At 36.5% G+C, this 27,274-nt stretch overlaps 1 protein-coding gene across 1 annotated transcript in view; it reads right to left on the reverse strand.

The window, feature by feature from the left end:
* Positions 1-27,274, reverse strand: part of Malrd1 (MAM and LDL receptor class A domain containing 1) — a 638,235-nt gene that overhangs the window by 604,631 nt on the left and 6,330 nt on the right. Inside the window, exon 2 of the mRNA XM_019205159.2 lies at positions 14,018-14,158. Coding sequence (XP_019060704.1) covers positions 14,018-14,158 — 141 coding nt within the window. The remainder of the gene's footprint in view (positions 1-14,017; positions 14,159-27,274) is intronic.

A 27,274-nucleotide genomic window follows, 5' to 3' on the forward strand; every position in this document is an offset into this window, starting at 1 on the left:
TGGTGAGCACAATAAAAGACATGGTTAGCGACTCAAGAACAGAACTGACAAAAAAATAGATGAGCTCAGGAAGATGATAGAAGCCATGAAGACCCAGCAAAGGAAAGAAATGGAAATCATGAATGCCCAACATAGGAAAGAAAAGGAATCCATGAAACAGATTCAAACAGATAGCTAGGAAATTAAAACTCTATTGAAAAGTTTCCCAGCAGGATAAATGAATGTGAAGATATAATGTCAGACAGAGAAGACAAGAATACAGTCAGCAGCCATGAAAAGAGAGATCTCTTAAAAACAGTAACGAGATCATGAGAAATCAATCCAATAACTCCTAGATGATGCAGAGAAGAATAATATAAGACTGATAGGAATCCATGAAGTAGCAGAAGAAAATACAAATGACTTTAAAAAGCTATTCACAGAATTAATGACAGAAAACTTGCCAAACAGAGCAAAAGAATTTCACATACTGATAAGTGAGGCATATAGGGCTCCAACTAGCCATGATCAAAAAAAAAAAAACTACACCTAGACATATAATAGTCAAGATCCCACAAATCGAACAGAAGAACAAAATACTACAAGCAGTTAGAGAAAGAAACAAATCACATGCAAAGGAAAGTCCATCAGAATCACAGCAGGCTTTTCAACGCAAACCCTCAGATCAAGGAGAGCATGGAGTGAGGTATTTCAAGTTCTAAAAGAAAACAACCTCCAACCTAGGCTGATGTATCCTGCAAAAGTCTCCTTCAGAATTGATGGGGAAATAAGATACTTCCACAACAAAGAACATCTGAGAAACATCATGAATACAAAACCAGCACTACAAACACTTCTAAACAATATCCTAGAAAAAGACAATGAAGGTCACAATACCATGATGCCCAACAGAGCAAATCCATTAGAGAAGGCAATAAACTAAAGGGAGAGGGGGAAAATTAAAAAGAGCCAACAACAGGACAATAACATGACAATGATAAATCAATACATATCAGTCATAACCATCAATGTTTATGGCCTCAATTTACCAATCAAGAGAAACAGACTGGCAGAATGGATGAAGCAGCAAAATCCAACAATATGTTGTATACAGGAAACACATCTAGTGCAAAAAGAAACCCATAGACTGAAAGTGAAATGATGAAAAACAGTTCTCCTTGCAACAGGAGGCCAGATAAAAGCAGGGGTAGCTGTCTTATTTGCAGACAAAGTAAATTTCAAACTAAAACTGATTAAGAGAGACAAAGAAGGCCACTACATCCTTGTAAAGGGGGCAATACAAGTGGAAAGTAAATTTCAAACTAAAACTGATTAAGAGAGACAAAGAAGGCCACTACATCCTTGTAAAGGGGGCAATACAAGTGGAAGAGATGACAATCATAAATATATATGCACCAAATAATAATGCCCCCAACTATATATAACAAATATTAAAAAACATGAAAAACCAAATAAGCACTAATACAATCATAGTGGGGGAACTAAATGCCCCCCCATCACAAACAGACAGATCATCGAGAGAAAAAGTCAACAATGACATACTACATCTGAACGAAGCTTTTGATCATTGTACTTCATAGACTTCTAGAGTGCTCCACATTTACATTCTGTTCTGCTACACATGGGTCATTCTCCAAAATAGACCACATACTAGCTCATAGAACAGGTTTAAATAAATGCAAAGGAATCAAAGTTATCCCATGTATACTATCAGACCATACTGCAATTAAGCTGGAGAACAATAGCATAAGAAACTGTAAGAACTTCACAAACACATGGAAATGGAACAATACTCTCCTGAACAATCAATGGGTCACAGAGGAAATTAAAGAAGAAATTAGTCAGTTTTTGCAAATAAATGATAATGCCAATACATACAGGAATCTATGGGACACAATGAAAGCAGGTCTATGTGGAAAATTCATAGAACTGAATGCCCACACTAGGAAAACAGAGCAAGCTCAAATAAACAACTTAATAATGAATCTTAGGCTCCTAGAAAAAGAAGAGCAAGACAAACCCAAAGTAGAAATCAATGCAATGTAAGCTAAGAGAACAATACAGAAAATCAATGAATTAAAGAGTTGGTTTTTCAAAAGAATAAATGATATCGATAAACCCTTAGCCAACCTTGTCAAAAAAGGAAAGAAAATGCTCAGATCGATGCAATTAGGAATGAAAAAGGTGAAGTCACAACAGATCCAGCAGAAATACAGAGGACCATCAATAACTACTTTGAGAACCTGTATTCTAATAAAATGGAAAACACAGAAGAAATGGACAGATTTCTTGATACTTATGAAATACCAAAGTTGAACGAAGATAAAAAATTCTAAACACCCCAATTACAATCAGTGAAACTGAAAATGTAATTAAAAGCTTACCAACAAAGAAAAGCCCAGGTCCTGACAGATTCACTGATGAATTTTACAAGAAATGTAAAGAAGAACTACTGCCACTACTCTTTAAACTTTTCAATGAAATTGAAAGGGAAGCTATACTTCCAAATTCATTCCTGGAAGCAAGTGTTACTTTGATTCCCAAACCAGGGAAAGCCCCAAACAAACAAAAAAAAAGAACTACAAGCCAATCTCCTTAATGAACACAGATGAAAAAAATCCTTAATAAAATACTGGCAAACAGAATACAAAGGGTTATCAAGAAGATCATACACTCTAACCAAGTCAGATTTATTCCAGGGATGGAAGGATGGTTCAGCACATGTAAATCGATAAGTGTAATATACTGTATTAACAAAGTCAAGGACAAAAATCATATGATCTTCTCAATAGATGCAGAAAAAGTACTGCACAAAATTCAACAGTCATTCATGATAAAAACCTTGCAGAAAAATGGAAGAGATGGTCTTTATCTCAACTTGATAAAGGCCATCTATGAAAAACCAACACCCAGCACCATATTAAGTGGCCAAATATTAAAAACCTTCACATTAAAATCAGGAATAAGACAAGGATGCCCACTATCACTGCTCCTCTTCAATATAATTCTGGAAACATTAGCCACAGCAATTAGACAAGAGAAAGAAATTAAAGTAATAAAGATAGGAAAGGAAAAAGTCGAACTGTCATTATTTGCTGATGATATGATACTCTACATAGAAGTCCCAAAAAACACAGCAAAAAGACTTCTAGACTTAATTGACACTTTTAGTAGAGTATCTGGATAAAAGGTCAACACTCAGCCTGGCGTGGTGGTGCACACCTGTAATCCCAGCACTCAGGAGGCTGAGGCAGGAGGATCGCTGTGAGTTTGAAACCAGCCTGGGCTACATAGTGAGTTCCAGGTCAGTCTCAACTACACAGTGAGACCCTGTCTGAAAAAAACAACAAAAAAATTGTCAACATTCAAAAATAAAAGCCTTCTTGTACAAAAATAACAGATTCACTGAGAGAGAAATTAGGGAAACAATTCCTTTCACAGTAGCATCCAAAAAAAAAAAAAAAAGTATCTAGGAATCAATCCAATGAAAGAAGCAAAAGACCTCTAAACTGAAAATTACAACACTGTGAAAAAAGAGATCAAAGAGGATATAGGAAAATGGAAAGATACCCCTGCTCCTGGGTAGGAAGAATCAACATAGTGAAAATGACCATACTACCAAAACTGCTATATAGATTCAATGCAATGCCAATTGAAATTCCAACAGTATATTTCACAGAACTAGAAAAAATAATCCAAAAATTTATTTGGAACAAGAAGAGACCCAGAATAGAAAACGCAATTCAGGCAACAGAGACATGTCAGAGGGTATCACAATCCCCAAGCTGAAACTATACTACAAAGCCACTGTGATAAAAACAGCATGGTACTGAGAAAGAAAAAGACCTGAGGATCAGTGGAATAGATGGGAAGATACAAAAACAACTCTAGATGTACTCAACTACCTCATCTTTGACAAAGGAGCTGACCATCTTCACTGGAGGAAAGATAGCCTCTTTAATAAATGGTGTTGGAAAAACTGGATTTCAACCTGCCAAAGGTTAAAACTAGACCCTTATCTTTCACCATACACTAAACTAAAATCCAAGTGGATTAAAGATCTAAATATTAAAAAATAAACACTAAAGAATTGCTGGAAGATAAGTTAGGCTAACTCTTGAAGACATTGGCATAGGAAAAGACTTTATGAACAAATCCTCAATAGCACAGGAACTAGCACAAAGAATCAACAACTGGGATCTCCTCTTATTGAAAAGCTTCTGCACTACAAAAGAAACCACCAATAGAACTAAGAGACAACCTATAATGTGGGAAAAAAAATTTACAAGCTGCTCCTCAGTAAAAGGACTATTATCTAGAATAAAGAACTCAAAAAAATCAGGTCCCCCAAATATAAAGACCCAATTCAAAAATGGTCATCTGAAGTGAACAGACATTTCTCAAAGAAATAAGAACAGGAAATAAATATACGAAAAAAATGTTCCACAGCACTAGTCATTGGAGAGATGTAGATGAAAACAACACTGAGATTCCACCTCACCCCACAAAGAATGGCCGCTATCAGGAAATCAACCAATAACAAATGTCAGGGGCAGTGGGGAGAAAGGAAGCCTTCTTCACTGTTGGTGGGAGTGCAGACTGGTGCAACCACTGTGGAATACGGAGATACCTCAAAGAACTAGGACTAGAGGTCTAGAGGTTCCATTTGACCCAGCCATCCCTCTGCTGGGTATCTTTCCAAAAGAATTAAAAGAATTATACCACAGTGACATATGCACACCCATGTTTATAGCAGCACAGTTTGTAATAGATAAAACTTGGAAACAACCTAATTGCCCATCACTTGGAGACTGGATGAAAATGTGGTTCTTCTATAAAATGGAGTAGCACTCAGCCATAAAGAATGAAAAATTAGTGTCATTCGTAGGAAAATGGATGCATGTTGAGGCCATATTCTTAAGTGAAATAAATAAGACATACGTGTAAATACTGAATAGTTTCTCTAGTGTGAAAAACTTTAAGTGTAAATAAGATCCAAATTGTGTAATTGACAATGTTCATTAGGAAGAAAGGGGCTAAAGGTGTAGGGGCAGTGGGAAGGGAAGGGAAAAGGAAATAAGGAAAAAGAAAATATATGAGAAAATGAAAAAATGGAAACAAAATATTTGTAAATAGGAGAGGGTAGAGGGGGTGAAGGGAGGACAGGGTTATGGGGAAAAAATGAGAACAAAGATCTGTCATGTAAAGGTACAAGATCAGGATCCAAATGGTAAAGGTAACTGTACTATATATTTAAAAAGTACCAATAAACCTAATAAGAAAAAAAATAAAATCAAACAAATCAAATAAAATCAGCTGGCTAGTAACTTCAGTTACATTTACAAAACCCCTTCACAGCAGTATCCATGTTGATTGAACTATCAGGGGTTAGGAATTTGGGAGACATTCAACCAATGATTAATATTCAGAATATACAGAGGTTTAATATTCAGAATTTACAAATGCATACTCATCTGGCTCTGTTATTCCATTTGCTACATTTCAAGGTGTTTTCCCAAGTCTACAAAGACTGCAAATGGTCTAAATCTCCGTGACTATTCATTATGGTACTCAGACTTCATTTGCAGAGAATCAACACCCACTGGGACTTTCCAACATAGGAGATTGGTAAAATTCTTTGCCACCATTTTTTGGACAGAAGTTCAGTTTAGTGATTGTTTGATCACTGTTCAAAATATGTATCTTTTGGTATAAAAACAGGTATTCTAATGGAACATATTAGAGGACACAGAAATAAACCTATGTAGTTTATAGCCTGATTCTTGACAAAGGGGCCCAAAGCAAAACAAAAAACCAAATCCAAACAAGCAAACAAAACTGACGGAGAAAACACAACTTCTTTAGTAATTAGTGCTGGGAAAATTGATTACCCATATGCAGAAGACCAAAACTAGATCTCTAACTCTTGCCTTGTACAAAATTCAACTAAACATAGATCAAAGATCTAATTACAATCCATAAATTTGTAAACTGCTAGAGGAAAACACAGGGGAAACACTTCAAGATACGGAAACAGGCAATGACTTCCTGAGTTAGACTCTTAAAAGCTTCAGAATAATAGCAAGAATCACCAACAAAAATATCATCAAGTTTAAAAAAGCTCTGCATAGCAAAAGAAACTCCAGAGTGAAGAGACAGCCTACAGAAGGGAAGATCATCTTTGTCAGCTACTCTTCAATGAGAAGATTAAGATTCACAATATATAAAGAACTCAAAGAACTCTAAAAGAATAAGTCAAATCAAAAAATGGGCAAATGAACTGAGCAGATAATTCTCAAAATAAAAACTGTAAATACCAATAATTACATGAAAAATGCTTTATTTATCCATCAGGGAAATGCAAGTCAAAACTACATCGAGATCCCATCACAGTTAGTTACAGGTGAGAATAAAAACAAAAAGATAAACAAAAAATGCTGGGAAGATTTTGAGTGGAAAAGGAAGCCTTCTGTACTATCAGTCAGACTATAAATTAGTACAGCAATAGGAAAATATCTATGGAGCTTCTCAAACAGCTAAAACCAGAACATGCGGCCCAGGTGTACTATCCTTGTTACGTATCCAAAGGAAATAAAGTCAGCTTACTCTAGGGATTCCTACATAGTGTAGACTGTAGCCAAGATATGGAGTCAGCCCATGCATACAGCAAGGGATGAATGGAGAAAAAAAATGTAGTGTGTGCACAGGGTGAGGTATTATTCAGATACAAAGAATTCAATTATGTCACTGGAGGAGAACAGGAAGCAGAGTCGTTCGTGTCAGGCAAAAGCCAGACTGAGAGAGAAGAGCATCACATTTGCCTAAAATGTAGAATCTTTAAAAAAAATGACACAAAAGTAGAAGGGGAACTATTAGACAAGCAGAAGCAGATCAGGGCAGAGGGCAGGATGCATAAGGGAGGCCAAGGGAGGATGGGCATAATCAAAGCATGGTAAGCCATGCATGAAAATGCCTCAACCAACAATATTTTATAAAATTAATATGCATTAATGAAACACGTATGCATAGGAATAGATTTTTTAAAAAATTTCCAATATACTGTCAGAAATTTTGTATATTTTTGTTTTGAGGTCAGGTTTTTATTCACTTGTGACTAATTTGAAGAATATATACCCATATAAATTTAACAAGTGGACCAGCCATCTGCCCACTGAGATAAAATGCAGGCCAAAAAGAAAGCAAAGGAAACAAATTGAAACATTTCTGTATTTCGGTAAGTCAGTGAATGAATCATTTTTAGCTTTCACCGGTGCGATGTTATTTAAGATATTTGACAGCTTCACTCTTAAGATTATATGGTGACATTTCATCGATGTAATATCAATATAAATATCTAAGTTGTCAACTCTGATTCCCTCATTGACATATAATTCATTTTAAATAAAAGAAATGAAAAAGTCAACAGATATCATTTCATGCAGAATAGGTCTTGTTTGTTCAAATGTTCACACACACACATACACACACATCAAGGACTTTGGTGTCCACTTGAAAGTCAGTGTCTTTACAGAACAAATTACAGCCGGCCGTGAAATTCTATTTGAGGCAGAACGAATTCTTAAGCAGCAAATACGTGCGCTCTCAATATTCCTTCTACTATTTCTCCTCCACTGCCACACACCCAGCTCTCACTTCTGCCACCCAGGTGGACAGGGGCAGAAATGGGATTGTTAAATGCGAGGGGGCCAGGGACCAGAGGGAAAGGAAAGGAGGAAGAGGCACCGACGAGTGGTCAGTGAGCTCTGGGTGAGGTGACCACTGACACTCCCAACATACCCATTTGGGGACTGACTTCCCAAGACTGCTACCACTGCCTGAACAGACCAACTACGTCTATCTGATCCTTACGTGATGCTTTCAGTCTGAAAAATATTTGACCTCTCTACCCACTGGACTACTACTTTCCTTTCAAGTCTTTCTCACGAGCCCTTTATTTTTCTGAATCAGAATTTGCCTCTAGTCCCAAAGGAATTTACTCAAAGCCAAAATATAGGACCTTTTTCGGTCTCCCAGTTATAAGTAATGCTGCTATCCCCAAATATAGGTCCCAAAGAGATCACAAACACTCGAATGTACAGCCTAAACATGAGGAGTCTTTGTATGGCTCACAGTATTTAGCATATCTTATATACCAAGGTTGATAACAGCTTGTGAGTTGAGATTAACATTAATCACTCACATAAATATAGGTGCACAAATATGTATACAAAAGAATTTTTTCATTTTAGTTGTCTGTCATTTTTAAAGTAATATAATATTGAAATTGGGACAAGTGGAAAAAAACTAATTCTATTGCCTTAACACATTTTATTTGACATTTATTCTAAAATCATTGACTCTTACAGGTGTTGCCCTTACTTATGGCTTTGCCTTCTGTGGTTTCAGTTGTCCATGATCCATTGTGAACCAAAAATATGAAATGGAAAATTCTACAAAAAATTTATCAAGTTTAAATAGTTTTATCACAACATATTATAATTGTTCCACTGTATTATTAGTTATTGTTATTAATAACCTGCTATGCCTAATTTATATATTAAGCCTTATCAATGTATGTTCATATAGGAAAAAACATAGTATATATAGTTTCCACATTCCTTGTGTGCCATGAAATGTATCCCCCGCAAATAAGGAGAACAACTGTATAACTAAATCTCTTCTTTAAATGAAAGTTCAGATGTTTTCAAATAATAGCATAATTAAGCTAATTCTTTTTTATTCCTTTTTAAAGTCATGTTTAGTGACATAATTTTATGTGTAAAATTCACTCCTCTGGAAATGCACACTTCCATGAGTTGTTTTTTTTTTAATTTTTAAGAGTACATGTTCGCAGTAAATAATGATCACATTCATCACGGAGAGCTGGTGCATATACATAGTAAATCTTCATTCTTTTTGCATCTCTTTCCCCTCTCTGCCCTTTCCCCTCCCTCTTTCTCTTGGTCTCCTTCCATTCTGCAATAGATTTATCTCCATGTTAATAAAGTGAATTCTTACAAAAATAGACGCAAGCTTCCTTTATTGAAATTTCTCAGGTTACAAGCAATATGGATGCTCCCAAAGCATACTGGCAAAACATACACATTCACACACATTTTTATTCTTGTCACATTGTGTTTTAAACAGTACCTGAGCCATGAGGATGGTGGTTGTGTGGAGATTTTAGTCTTCATATATAACCACAAGGGTAAGTTTTAATGTCCCTATCACTAAATTGAAAATTCAATGGGGAAAACAACAGTGTTCTTCCTCACCATTATATCCTCTGGTCCTAGAATAGTGTGTGCAGAAAAACAGATACTCCATAAGTTTTTTGAAATAAGAAATACAGAAAGGAATAAATGAACATTCATTTTTATCTGATTTAATATAAACATTTTCAGACCACAAGGCTGAACATGCATGATCTAGAAAATGATAATGTGGGATTCTTTTCTCCATCTTCAGTCTTTTGTTGAGTGTTCCTTAAAAAAAATCCAACTCTGTCTAAATAACATAGGCTGCTTACTATTAAGGCATGGATTATAGCTCTGGTACCCTTGAGAAGGAGCAGCACACAGCAGATTAGAAGCCACATCTCTTCACTGTAATAAAACCCAGTGAACATACAGACTACGATAAAGGTGTTATAAAGACTCAGACTTTGGTGCCCTTAAACATAAGTAAAAGAAAGTGTATTTATTTTTAAAAGAATAGACATTTGGAGAAAGGAATCAGAATAAGTTAGATTCCTTCAGATTTTGTCCTGAGGTCAGGGTGCAGTTGCAGCTGGTATGTAAAGCTACAACTCTGCTAGAAGGCGACTGGCTGGAAACTAGAGAGGAGAGCCAGACAGCCAGGTATAGTGTAAAAAACGAATTCCAGGAAGAAGAAAGCCAGACCAGGGGCGCCCCATACTCCATGAGCAAACACTGCCTAAGGCTCTGGCTCAGTCTGAAACACACACATGCAGGGAACACTTCTGACAAACACCCCTGAAAGAACTGAATGGATGCTTAAACTGCAGCCCACTACAAACGAGATAGTGTTTGCAACTTGCCTCTATGCAAGTTAATCACCTGATTAAACAAATCATGCTACTCTCTGAAAAACACTTTCCTGAGTACAGAATCCAGAGTCTTTGCAATAGCAATGTTCATAATGTCAAGGATAAAAGCAAAAATTCAAGGCAATGTGATATCATGGGGAAGAAACAATCAACAGAGGCAACTCTGAGAAGAAACAAATAAGGACCTTAAGACTGCAGTTGTAATTTAGCACAGTGAGTTAAGAAAACTAGGCTTATGTTATGGCTGTGTCTAGATGTACCCCTAAAGCCTCATTCAGCCATAGGTGGGGTTTTTCAGAGGTGGAGGAATCTAGAGCGTGTGACCCTGGGATTAAGCGTATGTGACTGGCCCCACCCAAATCCAAGTGGCTTAAATAGAGCATAAAAGGGGCAGAAAGAAACTGCTCTGATCCCTTGCTTGCTTGCTTTTGCTGTCTTCTGCCTACATGAACTGTTTCTCCTCTGCCACACCCTTCCACCACGCCACCCTGTCTTGGAGCCAGGCCATTATGGACTGAAACCTCTACACACTGTGAGCTAAATAAACCTTTCCCCCTTTAACTTTGGGTGTCAGGTATTTTGTCTCAGTGATGAGAAAAGTAACTAAGACAGGTTAAAATGTATAAGAAAAACGAACTTTACCAAGGGAAATTCAAATTTTGAAATACACAATTTGGTCTTAAAAAAAAAAAAAATCACATCACAGGGGCCAGGGATTTAGCTCAGTGGTTCCACTACCTGCCTCATAAAAGCAAGGACCTGAGTTTGATCCCCAGTACCCCCCAAAAAAAAACATCGAAGTTGTATTATGTACAGCAAAACAATAATTTAATACCATGGATAACATATCAGCAACTACAGAGATAGGAGATAGTGGAATATTATTATTAAAGCCCTAAAATGAAGAAAAAAGAATTCCACATCTTGAGAGAAGGCAGGCAAAATAAAACCATACTTGGAGAAGGAAAACTAGCATAATTTATCACGAAAAGAACTATACAAAATACACTTAAGGAAATTCTTCAGGCTGAGGAGAAATGACACCAGAGACAAACTCAGATAATTAGAGAGAATGAAGGCTACTTCAAATAATCAGTACGACATAAGACCATTTTATTTTTAATATTATTTAAAACAGAAATTACATTGATTTATAATATTTATCTATGTAGATTGCAAATATAAAGCATGTGATTACTACAGAACAAAATTTAAATGCTGAGTGCTGTTCAATAGTGTGTATGTTTCATGATATGTGGATTTTAGGTCTAATGTAACAATTAATCAGAATGACAAATGCTCTGATATTTCCAGCTAAAAGTTATTTTTAAATACCCAAACAACAACCTGGTAAAAAGAAATATAAGCCAGGGATGGGGATTTAGCTCATTGGTTCTGGTGCCTGCTTTGCAAGTACAAGGACCCCAGTTCGATCCTCAGCATCAGGAAAAAAAAAAAAGAGAGAGAGAGAAACATAAGCCGTACAAATTATTTTGATGTTTGACGCCCTATGTATTTTAGACTTCAAGTGAGCAGTGTATCTGAAAACATCTTTATCATCTTTGCCATCAACTGAATTCCAGAATTATCTAAAAGTCTATATAGTCTTCCTCCCTTTTTAAAAATAGTCTATTATAGTACACACTACAGAGATGCATTTGAATTTGTTGTTGCAATATATTTTATCCAACTGCAATCCCCAGGTATGGTAGCCAATGCTTGCAATCCCAGCACTCAGGGAGATGAAAGCAGAAGGATTGTAAATCCAAGGTCAATTTACATAATTTAGAGACAGTGAGACCCTGCCTTGAAATGTAAAAATTTTTTAAAGGACCATGGATATAGCTTAGTGCAAAGGCCCTATCCATAAAGCTCAATCCACAGAACCCAAAAAAAAGTTATATAATTTTTAAAAATCAATATTACACTTTATTCTCTCAGCCCCTGAGCTTTATTGGATTTCAAGTACTGACAAGAGTGATGTTTTAATGTCCTAATAGATTTTCAGACATAGATCAGAAAACTCAGGGCATTGATTACATAATGAAAACTCTTATTTTGGAGGACTAGAAAATATTTCAAAAGTAAGTTAATCAAAAATACTTATTAATACTTATGAAATAAGGATTCTGAAATGGAGATAAGATATTAAGGTCATTTTTCAACCAATATTTTCAAATAGCTACTACTTAAAGCAAAACCATTTCTTTAAATATATCATGAGAGAATACTTAAAATGTAAATGTATTTGTAAAAGATGTATTTATAAAAGGCATTTAAGTGTATTTATAAGAGATGCATGTTCTAGTAAAATTGTATTTATAAAAGACTGCCCCGAGATCACCCTCCTTCAATTACTAATGCCAGTCAATAATCTGCCTCTTTTCCCTGTGGAGATTTTATTGTTGTTATCCCATTTTACAATTGAGGAAACTGAGACCACACAGCTATCTGTTTGAGAGGACCAAGATTCTAATTCATCTAGCTGATTCCAAAGATTTTAAACCAACCCGCGTAAGACGACGAAACGATGTCTGTACAACATCTCATTTTTATACAAACTGCGTTCAATCAGTCTATTGATCAGTCTATCAAAAAATAAAAAGAAGGTAGAGAGGAAGCAAAGCGAGAAGCACAACGGCAGGGCTTCTCAGGTTGTCTAATTCCGAGGGGCGTGGAGACCAGCAGGAGGACGAGAGTCAGAGAGAACAGGAGGCATTCTGTACAGGAGAAAGGCATGCTGGGAAAGACTCCACTGGAATACAAGGGAGAAACGGGGAGACGCACAGAACCAACAGCTTGCAGAACATCACAATGGCTAAAAGTGGACAGCAAAATTCAGCACCACCATCTCACATAACACATCCTCCTGTATTGCAGTCAGTAGATGGTCCACTTTGTGAAACTGATTTCTTTTTGGGATAAATTTGACTTATTCCCAACAATTATTACGAATTCTGAGCAAAAGCATTTTTGCATCTAAGGTAAAATGAAACTCTATCATGTGTATGTGCAATACTAAAATTACTCAGCAATGAACTGAGCATCTCTCTTGAGGGACAAATATTCTATGATAAACCTTACCAACAATATCTCACGTAGCTCTTAAAATAACCATCGCCTATAAACTAGCATCATTATTCCCCTTCTAGAGTTTAGCACACTAAGAATCAATGAAGTAAATTTCACAAGAGCTTAGCACCAGAGTAACAAACCCATGATTTACTCCACATATAATATTCATATAAACATTTCCAAATCAATACCATGTGCCTGAGCATTTGCTTTCTTCAAATTATCCCTGGGGGAATAACCGTATTTCAGTATTTCACTGCATTTATCTCAAGGAAGCATCGCTCTTAAAAATAACTATTCTTTATTTATGCCACAGCAGTACCTTCCTTCATCTTTGTGGAACCTTACCAGAGGAGGGTAGACACGGACTTACGTTCTGCTCACACATACAAATTAATCACTTGGTACAAATGCTGAGGGACTGAAGTTCATCAGTTAATAAATGAGAGGAATGAAAGTCTGACCCCCTGGTAAGCGGTACTTAGAGCTTTGTAGTCAGCCTGATTAAACAAGTGCTCCTAAACAGAGCTGAAATCAGCCCAATCAAAAGCAAAGAAATCTGACTGCCTAATTAATCTACGTCACATTATCATGATTGCATTTTACAGTTTTCAGGGTCAAAAGAACTAGAAAAATGCTCGTTAGTACCTAGATAGCCTGTTGGGGTCTGAGGAATCCAGATGTGATATTTTAGAATGTGCAATACTTGAAAAATGATTAACGAATACATAAAAGTAGGTATTATATTTGTTAATATGCACATGTCAGATAAGATTCTACTTCACTAATCAAATACTTAGGACCAAAAAATAATGGATTGAACAAATGAAAAGCTGACCAAAGGAAAAAAGGAAATAACCTCAGAGCGTTTACCAGACATATTCCCATTGTGATCCTGAAATGGAGGTGAGAGACCAGTTGTCCCATCTCTCTTTGTCCAGCCCAGTTGTAGGTTTCCATCTTGTTCCATATCACAGAACCCATCCTCAAAATCACACCTTTTATAGCCAGAGCCTAAAGAGAAAACAAAAGCAAGATTAGTTTTTACCATCTCATTTTGGCTTCTTCAGAAATAAGACAGTAGTAGAAAAAGAAAGGTTAGCAACAAATGAATGATAAATACAGATTAACACAAGGGTTATTTTTCACAATTCTAAATTCTTACTATAAAGCTTTGTTACATACAACATCCTCATAAATTGCCATGCAGAAAAAACTGTTCTAACACAAAGAATGTCACACAGGGTGACTGGAGGCCTAATCCTGGTTTGGAATCCAGTTAACTACGTGCCGTCACTCAACTGCAACCACAAGACCTTTTCTTTACTTACAGGTTTAGAATAGTAACCTCCTGCCCCCCTCAAATAACTCCAATGAAGATCTAATGACATTACATGTGTAAAAATACTTCAAAACTCTCAAGCACCATGGAAAAATGAGAAATTATTGTTAAAGTTACATGTTCAACTCCACAGTGATCTTCCTGCCATCCTGTCGCATCAGAATTTTAGGTCTGGGAGACAAATCACAGATTACTCAAACTTGGCCATGGGTTAAATCCCTACATGGAACATTAAACCTCCCTGTTGAATCTCAGAATTGAGGAAAAAGCACAGGGCTTTTATCACATCAGAAGCATTATTCCTGGCTTTTTTTCTTTTTCCTGGATGCGACTGATACTAGAAGCTTGGGATAGATAAGCAAAGGTTTTGAGCAGCTGGTTGTTCCCAATAACCAACGAAGCATGCGTTGCTCCATTACCCCACATCTGCAAGTGTCACATTCTAAAAATAAGTTCTTTCGGTGTGCAAAGCCTGTCCCTTAGTCACAGGCCTTCGCAACTGTAGAGGTTGCCTTTAGACCAATTTCTTTTTTCCTGGCTAATTAAATTAGCCTTAGTTAGAAGTAAACGTGATGGCTAATTGAGGTGCCTAGCACCCCATGCAAATGCAATTTTTAACCATCTGACAAAATATTTCATAAAAATACCACATCTAGTACATTTTCTAGATCATGAAAATTGAAAGCTGATTTGGAATTATCACTTTTAGACAGTACTAAGCCTGCTTCCTACCAATGGTCTATTTTATTAATTTTATTCTTAGATTTCTTATTTTACAAGGTTTTGCCAATCGGTCATACTCTGTAATAAGAATCCCCATTGTTACAATTTGCCATGATGACTTGTTCTGTGCTAGGCATTCCACAGGCAGTAATTTATTGCTTATAACACCACGAAGGAAGCATTTTCTTCCATTCTAAATTTGAGGAAACTTATACAATATCTCAGGTATTAAGTAATTTGTGCAAGGGAGAACAATGAGTGAGTGCTAAGGTTAAGTTTAGAAGTCAATTTTGTTTTTTAACTCTAAAACTGCAGCTCTTCCATGGTAGGCCTGATTTTCAATCCACTGTCCCATTTTTACCAGTGTAAAATTAAACATCTATCAGAGATTCTAGCCAGCCTAAGGAAACATGTGTTTACAGGGTTGACACCATTCTACCCAAAAGCAAAGGAATTATGTTAGTATATGAATCTTACTTGCTCATACCACAGTTAGAATGGAATCATACTAATTTGCAATTTTCATAAGAGCTTTGAGCTATTTCAGAGTAGCTGGGATAGCCTAATTGTTTTATAGCCCCTAGTTATCCTGGGAATCTGGGTGAACAAAAAAAAATTACATCATATAGTCACCTGTAGGTCTCTCCCCATCTCTCTCTCTCTCTCTCTCTCTCACACACACACACACACACACACACACAGAGCCATGCAATACGTAACAAAGTTTAATGAAGGATGATATAGATATGTAGTAGGCTATATTACCTAGATTTGTGTAAGTACACTCTTATGATGTTCACATAATGATAAAATTGCCTAAAAATGCATTTATTAAAATGTATCTCTATCCTCAAGCAGTCCATGACTGTGGTTTTGTGAGTTAATCAACTGGTTATGATTGGTTATGCATGTGTTTACATGAATCTATTCATTTTCAAGTTTTAATTCCCAGCAATTTTATAAGGATCTCTGATCACAAAATATTCTAAATTATTTTATCAGCATATTTCAACAGTTATACATGTCTAAAATTTATACACATTTTGCATTAGGTCACAAACATGTCTCATATACCAAGAAATGACTTTGCAACACAAGTACTCTGTGTGCAATGTTCTTTATTTTCTTTAATATACAGAGTAATGATGATGATTTCTGGAAGTGTTAAAACCAGAAAAACCAGCTAAATAAAACATTTCTTCTCTGAATAGTCTCAACAGGGGTTCTTTTTGTTATAAAATGAATCTAATCAGCACACATTTTCAACTAATTTTGTTTTAAAAAGCAATCTTAAACTGCTGAAATATTCAAAGATACACTGGGAATTTTTCTATGCATTCATTTTTCCCCACTGTAGAATTGCACTTTTTAAATCATCTCAATAATTTTCCTTGGTTCGCTTTTTAATTTTGTATGCCACATACCCACATTCAAATCTGAAACTCTTTGCCACAATAAAATCCATCTCTGTATAGATTACTGCCACTATAGCCACTGGTGTGGACTGACATACAGATGGAGAATATAACGAGAAGTGATGTACAGAAAGTTATCACTAGTATCCAAGCTCCTGTGCTTTTTTCAAAAGGCGAAAACCATCATCTTGTTTTCAATTTTATAGCCCCTAAGGTCAGGCCTTCTCTAGTCAAAGAGGGACAAGGCCTCCACTCTGTATTTTGAAGTTTATTTGGAAGGCACAATCATCTTCTGATTGGCGTCCGCAGTGCCAGACTGTCCCATTAAAGAATCACTGAAGAATCTCTCACAGATTCAATCTTACATACCACAGGAGAAAGAAAAATATTAAATGATATCCCAAAGTAATAGTTGCTCGGGGCATGCTTCTGAGGAAATGGGAAGGAATAAAGTTTTAACTTTGGTAACACGGAAAAAATTCAGATAATTCAGAACCCAAGGAGAACTTGGGAAGCCACAGTCTGGACAATGATCACAACATGAAGTTCTCAGAGTCGGTGCCTGACGTAAGAACTAGGAAAAAAATAGAGAAATGAGAAGCACGAAGCAGAAAACACTGAAAGCAAAGTACATTTATTTCAGTTTTGCCTGGGCCCATAAATGCACCTGTTCCTCCTAAAAGTTCCATGAGGCACAGCTGTAGTGTTTCCATAACAATGAATTTTAGGCTTTTTATACTAGGCAAAAATATACAGTATATAAAATGAACCATTTTCACCATTTAATAAAGAGTTCTGTGATATTTAGAGTATTCATATTATTATTCAACCATTATTGCAGGTAGCTAAGTTAGTTACAAATTATAATAAGGTAGTTAGACAAAGCTGGGCCCTCAGCAGAGAAAAGCAACTGAGGCACATTCACTGGTACTGCACCTACCGATTTCCCCTGGGGCTGAGTAACAGTGACCGGTATTCTAATGAGGGATCAAGCTCCCTAGCCCATTTCCTTTCCAGAAATTCCTTGTTCATTCCATGTAGGCTTGCTACATGACCACTTCCCCCATTTAATCAACATTAACCAAGTGACAGTACTTGTAATCTTACTCATCATGATTTTGTCCCACCTCAGGCCCACCCTGAAATTTTCCACTGGATCTTACAGTTTTGTCCCACTTTGCTCCCACCTCACCTCTTGGGTTTGCCCCATAAAACCTGTTTGAAAAGCGGGGCAGGCAGGCAGCCCACTTTCCAGTCCCGCTACTGTCTCTTAGACAGAAGCTATGTTTCTCTCAATAAATGTTTCCTACCCTTAACCTCCACTCTTCCTAGAATTCATTCTTCAATTTTAGACAGCACGAACTTGTATTTCAGAGTTATGATAGGTTGGGAGTTATATTTCCCTTGTTGGGATTATTTTTGCTTCTTTGGGTTATGCGCTGCCCTGTATCAGTCACCATCACCGCCATCCATGTTAGAATGCTTCTCATGTCACAAAAATGAAACATTTTACCCCTTAAACAATACTTCCTCATCCCTCACTGCACCACATCTTGGTAACCTGTATTCTACTTTTTGTGACAATCATTTGACCCCTCTAGACAGTTTGTGTAAGTGGAAGCAAGTGTTTGCTCTTGTGTGATGCGCTTATTTCATTTACTGTATCATGTCTTCACGATTGACCTATGTTGCGACACATATCAGCACTCCCTTCCTGTTGGAGGATATGTGTATGTTTATATTATGTAGGTTCACACCTATCTCCTATGTATGTCCATGGACACTTAGATATTTTTAGCTTTGAGCTGCTATGAATAATGCTGCTGTGAACATGAGTGAATACCTATTTCACTTCCTAACAGGGTTCATACATGTAAATAACACTGCTGAGTCACATGGTAGTCTAATTTAAGGAATCACCATCGGTGTGTCTATGTGTAAGACTTTGTATCTGTGTCCCAGTTTCTCCACATCCGCACCAACATGTTATTTTCTAGTTTTTTGGTTTGTTTGTTGTTTTTATAATAACCATCCTAATGGATGTGAGGTAGTAGTAGCCTACTGCGGCCTTGATTTGTATTTCCCTAATGATCAGTGATGCTGATGTCTTTTCATCAGATTACTGGACATTTACATGTCGCTTCTAGAGAACTGCCTATTCAAGTCCATTGCCCATTTTTAATGAAATTACTTAGGTTTTGGTTTTTGTTCAGTTGTACTTTTTTATATTTGAATATCATTCTTATCCAATGTATGATTGCTAAAAGTTGTCTCACATTCTATGCATTGTCTTATCCCTGGTTAAATATTTAATGCATGTTTTTACTTTAATAAAGAACAGTTTCCTTTTTTTCATTTTGTATGGTTTTGCTGCCATACAAAAGAAATCTAAGTCTGATATCATTAAGCTTTTCTCTTATGCTTTTTTCTAAGAGTGATAATTTTGGAATTGACCATCAGCTCTTCAGGAAAAAGTCTAATTCAGAAAAAAAGTGAGCAAATGGAATTAGCACTTCCAGAGCTCCTTTGATCAATACTAAGTTGTGTTCTCAGGGGCCTTTGTCTTCACGTCACCAAAATCATATTTGACAACAACTCTGTCATTGGTGAGATTTGTGTTGATGGGAAAAAGATGACTAAACCACATCTGATTTTAACACGGTCAGTAATCTTCAATGGGAGTCCCTAGGATTTGTGGATCTGATTTCTCCAAAAATATGAACAAGCTATAGCATTCACTTCATCCTGCAGTTGTAGACACTCAAGTACTATTAATGTTACATAGCTATTTATATATAACTCACTGTTTCAGAGTAGCAGCTTTGCCAAAAGATCCAATGAATTTTCAGCACTTTCTATAAGGATGAATTCAAGGCCCTAAATAGAAAGTTATAGCTTTTGCACAGATAAATTTTCCATTAATAAACTAACTCATAAATACATCAACTCCTGTTGCATTTTCTCTTCCTAAATATATTTTTCAGTCCTCTCAAAATAAGGGAGAATTCTGTTCCAAATTCAATCAAATATTTTAAGACTAGTATACTGAAAAGTGGCAATTAATCTGGAGAACAGAAAATATTCTATTTTATTCACATTTCTTTAATAAAAATTTATTTAAAAGCTCTTGAGGAAAGGTCCTCATTCTTGTAAATTTGTTCACTTTCATTACAGAATGTAACCCTTCTCTTGGGATTCCTAATCACGGCTAGAGTTTGAACATGCCCATATAGAAGTAACGTTTACTTCTGTATCAGTCACATTCCCTCACTGAGACAAAACACTTGGCTTACACAGCTCAAAGTAAAAGTTTATTTGGCTTATGGTTTCCAGTGGGTTCAGTCCGAAGCCAGCTGGCTCCAAGGCAGAAATAGCATGGTGAAAGGAACGGGCAGAGGACAGCTGCTCTCTGTGGCAGCCAGGAAGTAGAGAGAAAAAGCAGCCAGGGATGAAGATACACGCTTCTACCTGACTGGTAGGAATGTACACGAGTACAACCACCCTGGAAATCAGTATGGCGCTTCCTCACAAAACTAAGGGTAGAGACTGCATCTGCCCCCACTATTCCTCTAGATAAAATTCCAAAAGAGATAAGGACATCATATTACAGCAATATATGAACACCCATGTTTATAGCAGCACGATTCATAATAGCTACATCTTGGAAGATTTAGCTTCCAAGTGGCCTATATGTCCATCAGATGAACGGATGAAGAAAATGTGTATTTATATACAATGGAGCACTACTCCACCATAAGGAAAGATAAACTTGAGCCATTTGCAGGAAAATGGATGCATCTTGAGACCATAATGTTAAGTGAAATAAATTAGACGTTCAAGCTAAAATGGTTTCTCTTATATGAGAAGCCCAAAATATAAAGAGCAAAATAAAAGACACATAATAGGAAATACAGAAATAGATCTTTCTCAAACGGGAAGGGGATCAAAGAGGATGAAAAAAGGAACTAAGATGTGTTATATACATATACCAATTCCATACACAAATGTAAATATGTACTGTAAACATGTACTGATTTTTAAAAAGTATATTAAATAATTTTTTTAAGTACACTTATTCAAGTCACCCCCTCAGTGAACTGCCAATTCCAACCAGACCCCAACTCCTGACAACACATTCAATTAGGAACTCATCAGTGGGTTCATGTACTGGTGAATATAGCAACCCCATGATCCAGAACCCCCTCCTGTGGGCATACCAAACTGTTAGGTAACATTTTAGATATAACTCATAACATTTTCTGACACAGAAAAGTCCAAGGAATGAGAAGTACACAGGAGGAGCTCTACGTATGCACAGATACTGGCTTCAGAAGACATTCTTGTTGTGAGACAAACAATTTACCATTTGAACTGTTCCCAGGTGTCACTGAAAAAAAAATTTTCTTTTTATTGAGTTTATTGGTACATTCTAGTTATACAGTACAGTCACATTCATTACTGGGATCTTGTACCTTTACATGACAGGTCGTGGTTCTCATTTTTTCCCCTTGTCCCTGCCCTCTCTTCACCCCCGCATTGAAATTTTTAAAGGGAACTCACCTAGTGAATATTTTTCTTTGGGATGTCACTCTACATACACGAGCAACAAAACAGGAAATGACTACAGGAAAATACCTGATACTTGTCCTTTATTGCTTCTGAGAGACACAAGGAGGACTGGAAACAGGGTATCAAACAAATTGTTTCAACTGGAAAAGGGAGTGAGTTCCTGAGGCAACTGGTAAATTCTAGCTTGTGCTTCGAATACCAAACAAATGATCAGCACTAGGCACTAGGACAAAATTTTCTTGTTAAAACCTGTGCAGCACCAATGTGATGAGTTTCAAAGCAATCCAGTACCACGGTTTGACCGTTTCATCCAATTCCAGGGTGGAAGACAACGGGGCAGCTGATGGTTCTGCCAGTCGTTCAGCCAGTAACCCACCGATCATTCAGGTATTTAGTATTAACTGACTCCAAGTAACAATGAGTCTTCTAGAAATAGAACTACACAAACCTCCTGCCCTACTGGAAATAAGAGTTTGCTTTTTTGATAGTTTTCTTCAAAATATTGTGGGAAATGTTTGTAGCTTGGGATGGTATCATTTCCCATAGACACACTTAATTTCTTTTTATTTCCTTTTGGTTTTGCCTTAAATAAAAACAATCTCATCAGGTTATGTGACCCCTTCAAGTTTGTTCGATTTGCTGTAAAGCATCCTTTCCTGGAAATGCAGTAAGTTATGCCTCAGGATAAGACAAAATAAAATTTCAGTAGTTTTAGTCTCTGGCAGAAAGATTCAATGTGCAGCCAATTTTCAGGATTTATTGAGAGTTAACTTCTTCAGTTTGGGGCTTTCAGGTTTTCACAGGCAAGAAGCACTCCCTCATTCGTAAGAAGTTACATGAAAGAATACCACTCATTACATATGGTTCATCTCTTCTTTCACATTTCCACTGCCCACTATGTACAGAAACATTTCTTCACTCCAAGACAAGTCTAGATAGTGAAATATAGTCAAGAAAATGATTTATATGATACAACTATGCACACAAGCATCCAGGTCATCCGGTATTTGCCAAGACTGGAAAGTTTCTAATTGTGTTATTTGACATGAACAGTATTTTATGAAAAGTTTTCCAAAATAAAGAACCTAACAGACACGTATCTTCTCCCCTCAAACAAAGCCATGCCCCAGTTCAAGTTCTGTCTCTCTGAAACTCATTTATAGGAGCAGGATTAAAATCAGTTTTCTCACAAGAAAAATAGTACTGAAGCAATGAGAAATGGTATGAAAGAAAGAATAAAGGCCCTTGTTAATAGGTTTATTTTAACTAAAATAAATTATAATCTTTAGACATGCTACATTAGTCAAAGTAAATACTTGTCATTTCCGTGGACTTTTAACTCGCTGAAACATTATCAGATTCTCCATCATCAAACATTTCAATATGGTGTTATTTCATTTTTTTTACAAAGAGGTGCACTCCCTGTCAAAATAGTCAAAGCCTTCCAAATTCTTTGTAAATAGGAAGAGGTAGAGGAGTTGAAGGGAGGGCAGGGGAATGGGGAAAAAATAAGAACCAAGATACATCATGAAAAGGTACAAATTCTCATTGATGAATGTCTTTGTATTGTATACCTACAATGTACCAATAAACTCAAGGAAAAAATCAGTAGTCCTACGCACTGCCTCCTCCTGATTTTGCATCCTTTGGTCATTCTTAGGTGTATTTCAGAGGCCTTTCATCCTCCACAGACATACGTGCTGTGCTGTGGGCTCAGGTTTTGCTCTGTCTTTGCCTTTGTAAAACAATATACCACTATCTGCCTTATCACAGTGTTCTGTTTCTTTCTCGCAGTTATCTCTTATTCCACTTCACCTCAACACAATATCTGGCAGTTTGTGTAATGCACATCTAACAAATCTGAAATTCTTGGGGACAAAGCATACAAAAATGAATAAAATTTCAAATAATTAAGTGTTATTGACAGGAAACACAGCTTGGGAGAGATCTATGTACATGTCCTGACATCACTGACTAACCGGTCCCTTTATTTAGGGAGTTTATTCTATAATATCCTCCAATGCATGAAAAACAGGTTTTAAGCGCTATTTGGAAGCCTGGGCTTATTCTCCTATTTCAAACACAGTATTGTCAGGCACTCTTGTCCCGCAACCCCATCAAATAGTTGCATGTCTCAGGCTACTGACACCAGGGCTAGGACCTTGCCTCCTTCACACAGATAAACTAAGCTTGCTGACTTAGAAGAGCTTAAAGAATTCACTACTCCATAATGCAGTAGGTTTCTTTTTCTTTTTATTGAGTTTATTGGTACATTTTAGATATACAGTACAGTTACATTCATTATTGGGATCTTGTACCTCTACATGACGGGTCTTGGTTCTCATGTTTTTCCCTTGTCCCTGCTCTCCCTTCACCGCCCCCCCCATTTACAAATACTTTATTTCCATTTTTTCATTTTCTCATATTTTTTTCTCTTCCCTTATTCCCTTTCCCCTACCCTTCTCACTTTCCCTACACCTTTAGCCCTTTTCCATAATACAGTAGTTTTAAGGGCCAGGATTTAGTTTAGTGCTTCTGCTACTTGTCTAGCAAGTGCAAGGACCTGGGCTCAATCCCTGGTACCAAAAAAAAAAAAAAAAATACAGTAGTTTTAAGATTATGACATAGACACCAATAGTCCAGAAGATCTACAGGGACGTTTTCTGTAAAAAGGTAAAATGACTCTGTGCATTGAAATAAACATAAAAGTTATTTTGCTATTTTTTGGAACTACCAAATTAGTATGCTTAAATTGTTGCATGAAATTATAGAAAACATCAAAGGGTGCACGGAGGCAAAGACAAGTAAAATCATTAGCTGTTTTCTATAACTACTTTACATATTTTGTGTTTATAACCTATGACCCTCTGGTCATTTTAAAAACTGGAATCCAGTAATGAGGACTTGACAATATCTCATCTAGCCTAATAAAAAGGGAGACTGCTTTGAGCCTGCCTGCTCTGGTGGTTTTTGGGCTCCAAAGTAGCCACAGCAGCAAGATTTCCAAGCTGTGAGTTCCCAGTTCAGCTACTCCACTATGTATCCCGGTGAACTTTGTGGTTATGCTGTGATGTCTCAAAGAATTTTCAGGTTCAGTGTCATTGCCAGTAACACAAACATCTAGGAGATGCCGTGAGTAGATGGTGCTGCACAGAGACTCTCACTCTTCCCACCAAATGGCTTCCCTGGCCAGCAGAGCCTCTACTGGTCCTGTTGGATCTTTCTCCCTCTTCTCCTCCAAGGTCCTGCTTATTCTGAGCAAACCCATCAGCAGTGGCCCCACATACTTTCTGTGCATCACAGGACCCTGCCTCGACACTCAAAATCTTCAGGCAAGACAAGATCACTGTGGCAAAAAGTCTTGAAATCTTAATAATTGTGTATTTCTTTTCTTCACCTCCCAGTATGACCCCACTCTGACCAATGCTGCCAGGAAATTTAGAACCATTATAACTGGAAGGCAAGAAGAAAGAAACACTGTTTGATTTAGACCAGAAATCGGCTCTTGAAGAGCTAAAGTGGAGGAGCTCTGGGTGATACAGGACCTGGACTTATGTCACAGGATTTGAGTTGGAACAAACACATAGAGAGAGCAAGAGGATTTCACTCCTAGGAGACTGGGCAGGGGAGATTTGAAGAGAACACAGCACAGATGGGAGCAGACCTGAAGGAGGAAAATGGGTTTAGGAGAGGAAAAGAAAATGGCCCTGGCCTCCAGGAGCCACAATAAGAAGGAACTGTTTGCCTGTGTCATGATCACGCAACTTCTAGTCCAGGGTCAGGGAGCAGAGCTCAAGTCTGCAGATGGGCTGTGCATGCTGAGAAGCGCCAGACAAGGAGACCTTGGGCTGCTGTCCCTGCAGCAGGAGGAGCTCTGTCCACCACAAACCCTGCGCGGGCCAGGAGGCTCACCAAGCGGGAAGCTGCAGGTGCCAATGCTCTCACACAGGGCCAAGGACATCTGGCACTTGCTCCCAAAGAAAGTGAAAGGCCCCTACTTCTTGACTCCTAGGGAGCTGAGATGGAAAAAGGTAACTGGCAGGACCTGAACACAGGACCTGTTGGGGATGGGATTTACCTAGGATAGGAACATTCTTTCTGTTGACGTCGACTGCTTTTGCTAAAATAACTTTGACCTATGATTTTACTAGCAAATTCTCAGCTTCCAAACTCTGATCACTGAACCAGATCTGTAACAAAAAGATAAAACCTCGTCTTCATTAGATTTGAGAATGAAGGAGAAAGAAGAAAAAGGAATCCTGTCATGTGGTCTACATGCATAATATTATTCCCGGTGCTAGAATAAATACAATAGTTAATGGATTTCTCAGAGAAATATTTTTATTGACTATAAAAATGATGTTTTTAGAATGAAAAAATACACAAAAAGAAAAATCAAATGTAAGCCCACCACAAGAGCAACCAATCTATGAGTTTGTATGTGGTAACATGCTATATTTTAAGTATATTTATTGACCATATTCATGATTTTACTCTAAAAATATATTGAGCCTTTTCCCACTTTTACATAGCATCAAAAATATGACAGATGGCTTCACAGGTGTCCGTATCACAGATGCATCATAACTTAAACATTAACCTAATATCACAAAACTAGACTTACAATTCTACCAAGTCAGTAATGTTTGAGAATACAATAATATTTGAATAAAATGTTTTGAAAACAAAATAACTATTCATATATGAACATTTTTAAAATTCTTATTCATATCACAAAAATATTATTCAAAAAGCAATCATGTTTCTGCCCATAGTATAGGCTAATGTTTATTTTCTCATAATTTTCCCAACAGTGAACATTTTGTCATTATTTATATTAATTTTAAAATATTACTGACGTTTTGATTTTTAATTGTGATTCATGACTGATGGTGAAAGTAATCATTTCCTTATATGTGCTATTTTTATGTGTAAGTTTCTTTCTGGGAGTTTTTAATCCATATTTCTATGAGATAATGCATATTTTAAAACTTACTGACCTGGAACAGAATTATTTGTAATGGGCATTTTAAATGTTTTTCTTATTTCATTTTATTTATAATGGCTTTGACATACTGAAACTTTCATTTTAAATATTCAAATCACTAATTGTTTTTACTTAGTTCTTTTTATTTTCCACATGAAATCTTCCCATCTTATTAGGCATCCATATTCAGCACACATATTTTGCAGATATATTGCACATCAAAGTGAGAATTTTTGCTTGATTTTTCAAAACAGATTATCAAGCATAAGAAAGATCATATTCACTTTTAACATTTGGCATTTTAGTTTTAGAAATTTGGGGTGTGTATAGCAGGTGACAAATTTATTTCATGACACTGCACTACACCCATTCATTGTAGATAACAGTATTGTATGATGATTGCCAACCCATTCTAGAATCAGAGAGTTAGTTTTGACTCTGCAATTGAATAGCTCTGCATCCTTCCGTATTTTATTTTCCTCAATCTGAGCCTCATTTCCCCAATCTATATGATGAAAATGATAACATCTCCTACTATTTTGGTGTTTCATGAAGAGTAAGTGAAATTCTTATAAAAATTGCTTCAGTATTTGGTGTTTAAAAAACAGTTGAAACTATTAGTATCTATTCTGCTTTCTGAACTGACTTAAAATGACACCATTACATATTAGATATATTACAGATACGCCTAAGATTTTTAACAATAGTTTTCTTTTCTAAATATTAACTTCCATAGTGTTAAAGTAGTTTATATCATACACCGCTCTAAACCTATTAAAGAAACTTCTTTTCCATTAGTGGAAAATACTCTTTCCTATTAATCTTTTTCTTCTCTCCTTTCAAGCCATTACCATTCATTTTTTTAAACGTGCAAGGTACTTTATTAAATTCCAAAGCTTATCCTGACAAAATTTTGCACTAAAATGTAATTAATATACAAGTTTTTTCCATAAATTTTTCCAAATTTACCCATATTGCAGAATAACTTCATTAAGAGATTCAGTGCAGGCATGAACCTTTTTCTATATATCTCTATTTTTCTAATTTTCTTCAGAAAAGCCCAGTATATTTCTCATTAAATTTCATATATATAT

Source organism: Fukomys damarensis, unplaced genomic scaffold (genome assembly GCF_012274545.1).
Source record: "Fukomys damarensis isolate Sample0158 unplaced genomic scaffold, DMR_v1.0_HiC HiC_scaffold_37, whole genome shotgun sequence".
NCBI classification, from domain to species: domain Eukaryota; kingdom Metazoa; phylum Chordata; class Mammalia; order Rodentia; family Bathyergidae; genus Fukomys; species Fukomys damarensis.